Genomic DNA, 5524 nt, shown 5'->3' with positions numbered 1-5524 from the left:
GTGGGGCTTGAGGGGAAGGGGGTATGAGATGTTGGGGGGGACACCCACGCCCTCTTCACTTGTGTTCTTGTAGGGGAGGGTGGGATCCTTGCAGCCCCCCCCCCGGGATGCTCCAGTCTGCCCCCCCCGCCCCCGGCGATGGTGCTGGGTCCTGCGATGGTGCCGGGTCCTGCTCTAAGCGAAAAGGCAGGATGAAGCTCTGTGGCCCCGCAGGGGTCGTCTCCGGCTGGGGGCAGGGGTGCGAGGTGAAGGCGGAAGGTCCTCCGCTGGTATTTGGGACAGTTCGGCGGAGCGGGCTTGACCTGCTATTTGGCAGCCGGGGGTTTAGCTCTCGGACTTCTTTGGGGAGATATTAACGTGTTTTTCACAGCCCGGGTGAACCTAGTGCCCTCCACGCACCTTCAGACCTGCCACCCTCACAAAATTCCACCCCACTTTCTGGGCCTCCAGAGCACCCCAGCGCTCTTCTCCCCAGGGGACCGGCTTTCGGTGCATCCCTCGCTAACCCTAGCGCAGTCCTGTTCAGATCCCACGGGCCTCCAAAGGGAGCACTCGGTAAGTGTTAATACCCACAACGTCCCCTCCTCCAAGACCCCAGGACACGCTACACGGAGTACATCAGAATGTCCCCGTGACCACCAAACACAGTGATCATCAGAAGAGTACTGGGGACCAGTATTTGGGGCAGCTGATGTTGTTGGGAGATAGATAGAAAGAGCTTATCGTGGGTGGGATTTTTTTGAGAGCGGGGCAGCTAAAAGGAGAGCGATGAAGGGTCCTCAGTAACCATCTGTGGCTGAGGAATAGATTTACTCACAGTAATAAGCACGCTGACATGGGGATGGGCTGCACAGGGCTTGCCCAGCGGGTCTTTTTCCCCTGCAGCAGTTCTGTTTCCGCACAAGCTGGTTTTGTGCCCACAGGGAAGGATGGACTTTTCTGTAATGCTCCCAAGCTATCACTGGGCACCCACGTCATGCACATCCTCATAGCCCATGCTCCTTTCCACCACTCTGGGTTGGTTTCATGATAAAATTAAGTCCTTCTCATAGACAGGCTGGTTCTGAAGTGATTTTGAGCCTCAAGAAAGTCTGCAAGCATGGCTTAAGTATTTGCACATATATGAAATATAAGCCAAGGCTGTTGCTCAAGATGCAGAGCCCACAGCCTGCAGCCTGGCTCGTCTTGGTGCCAGCGCTTCCCCATACTGTGGTTTGCTCGGTCGTGTGCCTTGCAGCTGAACTTGTGACCCAAAATAATCATCTGACTGCTCTGGGCTCAGTGAATCAGGGATTTTGTCTGCTGGCCAAAGTGCAATGTGTCCAGGGATGTCGATAGGGCCAGAAAGAGAAAACGGGCAGCACAGGGAGTGGAGGTGCAAGGAGAAAAGGACACAACCTTGAGCATCTTGAGGTGCCAGGATGGAACTTCTCCTTCCCACGGCACTGCCCCGTTCAACAGGACGAGTTTATCCCAGCAGCATCTAAGGTGGCACATGGTCCCAGAGGTGCCACCTTACAGCAGCAGCATCCAGCTCTGGGCTGAGCCCGTGGCTCCTGGGGTCATCTTGGGAGCTAAGCTTATTTTGGAAGCCGTGCCGGGTTCCTGAGCGGGATGGGGAGGCTGTCGTGCTTTCTCCCATCCCCACCTCCGCTCTGTTAGCTCTTTGTGGCTTCATGTTTAAAGACAGTAAATACTCGTTCCCGTCACATGCGACGGGTGGGCAGCAGCGCTTGCACCATCTCAGGCAGTGTTTGGTGTTCTGCGCTGGGGAAAGACGCAGCAGAAGACCCACAGGCTGGCATGTACACTGAGCTGCAAGGAGGTCTCTGCCCTGAAGAAATACCAGTGAGGAGCAGATGGGAAAGGGACCAGAAAGGTCCCTACATGCACCATGAGAGCACCTTGGCTCCAGGTATCCCAGCCTAGAGGTCATCAAGCCAGGGTTAGTCATTGCTGCCCCGGGAGCTCCAGCCCCTCCATCTGGTAGATCTTCTCCAGTAAAAAAAATGAGTCAAAGCAAACTGGCAGGACTTTACCTCCTGCCTGGAGAACACCTGATTGCATCCTGATGGGGAAAGGCAGGCAGAAAATGTGAGTGTTTTGGCTCTGCCTGAGCTGAGACCCACTCCATCCCGTCAGACACTGGGTTTTAGCTGGGCTCGCTCTGTCCCGTGATGTTTACGGTGGGCCAGCATCCTTGGGGTTGAAGCGAAGGGATGGATCATCTGGCTGCTCTCTCGCAGCCTCCCCTGTCCTCACTCGCTCTCTGAACAGGTGGGAATCACCTACCCACAGACAGAGCTTTGTTTGCAAGCCAAATCATCTGCTGCCTTCATTTTCCTGCCCGTGGTGAGTAGAAAAGCTGCTGACTATATGGAGCATATATTGCCCTCAGGGCTCACCCTTTACAGGCAGCTCCAGGGGCTACCGGCGTGTCTCAGAGTGCTCCAGACAAGAAGGGAGGCATATTTTTATTTTGTTTTTCCTCTAGCTCAAGGACGTGATGTGATTTCCCCAGTCCCTGCCATTAGAGAGGACCCAGACAAAGCCCTTGAGCAGTCCCAGGGCTGTGGTGTCTGCTCGGGGCGCTTCTATCTCAAACCAGGGTGGGCAAAGCGAAATATCTCTGTTTTGTCTCCTGCCAACACGAAGGGGCAGATTACAGCCATCGGCCACGCTGGGAGGGTGAGGGCCAGGAGAAAGCAGGCAGGTCCCTTCTTTGGGGACCTCCCGGCAGTCGCTTGCACCCTGCAGCCCTTTACATCTGCACAAAGGAGCCGGCCCAAGATAACGCCGTGGTCTCACTCTGTATGTCTTTCCAGGTGCTTGAGGCTGAATCTGTCTGCTTTTCAGGCCCTGTAGTTTGCCTGGATTTAATGGAAATGGGCTGGATATAGGTGACCTAAAGGAGAACACATGGTAAGCAGGGAATGGCGATGGAAGATGCTTTTGGACCTCACAGAACAGCTACAGATAATAAGGTATATTAAGGTATGTAAGGTAAATTCAGCTCCTACTTTGATTTTTGCCTAGAAACGACTTTAAGGTAAAACCTATCTCACCCAGGCCTAATCCATAGCTCACCCTGATCTTGAAATATTGGCGTGAGCTGGTCTGCAGTGCAGACCCTCCTTCTCCCACCTTCCTCCTGCTTCATCCCAAGCGCCTCTGGGGAGTGATGACAAGATATTTTCTGTCTTTTTCATCATAGTTGTGATGCCAAGGGTGTGAATGTAGAAATAAAAGAAGAGTAAAAAAAACCCCAAACCTCACATATCTCCTGGATATTGCAGTTCACAAAAGAAGCAGTTTTAAATAGACCGTCTGAGAGCTCCAGGCCAAAGATAGAGAGGAAAGGTTGGAGTCAGGGAAAAGCTGGTGCTGCTGCAAACCGTTCACTAGTCTTCGGCTGAAAGGTTGGCAGATCAGAGGCCTGGGCTCTCACCCAAAAGTTCAGGCTGTGCTCTCCCAGCTCCCCACCACATGGGCAGGAAGGAGGATCCTCTCCAGGGACTGAAGATGAGTCAAAGCGAGTTGTTAGGCGGCTTTCCAGGAAAGAAGGACTTGGAGAAAAAAACCTGGCCGGGTCTAGATAAGGTCATTGAGGGAGAGGTACGCAAGAAACCTGAGCACGTGGAGGTCTGGGGAACCTAAAACTTGCCCCATCCTTGGTCCAGGAAGATGCTGAATTTAGTTAGATTTATTCTGGCTTGGATGATAGCGACTGGAGATGGGCAGGATGCTTTGCCTTGGGTTTCCCATGCAGCCCTCGCAAGTTCTTCTATGCAACAGGGATGGCAGCAGCACTTTCCCTGCCCCGTGACAGAAGAGGATCTATGCTTTAAATGTCTTCAAGCACACAGCTATGTGCAACACAACAAAAATCAAACCAGCCTGCTCCCCCGCCATGCACAGGCGACTCAGGAGAAGGATCCCTGTGCCTTGCCTCATTGCTCCTGGAGCAGGAGCATCTCTTGCTGCCTTCTCGCACGGTCCCGTCACATAATGTCACCTCTGGCATCTGGCAGGGCTTCGATATGGGAATACCAAGGCGTGCTGAAAAAATCATAAAGCTTGGTTTTGCCTGATTTCCAGCCAGTACTGTAGGTCCTGGGGTTGCTGATAGTTCGTATACCCAGAAAGCATCCAAAATTCCCCTCCCTCTTCACCTCCCTTGGTATTTAAGGCCCTCTCCTGTTTAAAGGAAGATAGACATAGGTTTTTCTAGGGTGTTCTAAAACAATAAGTTGAAATTTAGAGGAGCTAGGTGATGGTCCCACATATCGCCCCAAAACAGTATCACACGTTTCTTATCGTTCATACGCACAGCTTCAGCCTGAAGATTTATGGCCCAGGACTACACAGCTCTATATTGTATCCACCTGCCTGAGACAGGGTCCATCCTTGATTAATTAGCTTTATGCGGTGTTCACTTTAGAAATATACAAACCAAAGATGCCTAAAGACGCTGAGCTTGCAAAAGGGTGAAGCTTTAGATCTGTGTAAGCCTGAAAGGTTCTCCAAATTATGCACGTCTGGAATAAACCCGGGGTGATGGAGAGTCACAAGCCAGCTGCCGAGGATGCTCGTCACTCAGGCAAACCATTATGAAGTTCATTCATTTTTGTCAGCCCATAAACCATGCAAGAGTGGAACAAGGAGAAGGGGGGGATGCTTTCTTGAGAAGAGTATTTTCACTATAACTTACTGTATTTATTTAGCACTATTTATGGACTGGTTCATAGGAAAAGCAGCCCTAGGGCAGACTTGGAGGTCTCTGTCAAATTTGGAGGTTTTTAACCCCAGGTCAGACACAGCTTTGCAAGGGGTTTGGGGAAGGACCGGGCTCTTCTCGCTGATGTGCTGGTCTCAGGACACCTTGCAAACCTCAAGACCCCGCCGGAAAGTGGAGAAGCAGCTCCCCAGGGAAGGCAAAGCCTGGGAGGAGGCTGCAGCGCTGGAAATAGGATTTAGCCCTTGATTTTGGAAAGCCATAAACCTGCTTGCCTTACAGCCACAACTGGAGCTCCAGAACCACCCTGAAGCAAGGTTGCCCTCTGGTGACACTTTCCTGCTCTGCAAATCAAAGTGTGAAACGTAATTGAACGCAATGAATTGCATTCCAAATCAAAAGGCAATTAAAACCAGAGAATAAATTTGGAGGTGCCTTGAGATGGTTTAGAAATCAGAGGTAGAATCCTTGCAAATCAAATCAAATCAATTCAACTCATATCACAACCGCGGCCCTTTGCTCTTGGTGGACCCAGCTTATGGTGCATCTACGGTGCCAAGAGATTTGGGAGGTGGCACGAACCGAGTCCTAGCCTGGCTGTCCCTGCCTTTTCCTAAACCCTAAAAATCTGATTTCCCCACGTTTAAGGGACCCCGTAGGAATTACGGATGTCGCCAGCATCATTCCCACAGCTGCCGAATCTCCTGCGCTGTCGGTGCACGGTTCCCAGGGACGGGCTGCTGCACCGGGGACGGGGGGCGGGCGGGGGGGGGGGGGGCCCCGGAGGTT

The 5524-nt window shown here is 52.2% G+C and overlaps 1 protein-coding gene across 1 annotated transcript in view; it reads left to right on the top strand.

Annotated features, from left to right (window-relative positions):
* Positions 1-1803: 1803 nt before the first annotated feature.
* ADAMTS8 (ADAM metallopeptidase with thrombospondin type 1 motif, 8) overlaps positions 1804-5524 on the top strand; it is a 21495-nt gene continuing 17774 nt past the window's right edge. Inside the window, exon 1 of the mRNA XM_010581480.1 lies at positions 1804-1915. Within this exon, the coding sequence (XP_010579782.1) occupies positions 1804-1915 (112 nt within the window). The remainder of the gene's footprint in view (positions 1916-5524) is intronic.

The sequence above is a fragment of the Haliaeetus leucocephalus genome, unplaced genomic scaffold (genome assembly GCF_000737465.1).
Source record: "Haliaeetus leucocephalus isolate CR32 unplaced genomic scaffold, Haliaeetus_leucocephalus-4.0 Scaffold773, whole genome shotgun sequence".
NCBI classification, from domain to species: domain Eukaryota; kingdom Metazoa; phylum Chordata; class Aves; order Accipitriformes; family Accipitridae; genus Haliaeetus; species Haliaeetus leucocephalus.
This window is presented reverse-complemented; position numbering and strand designations above follow the sequence as displayed.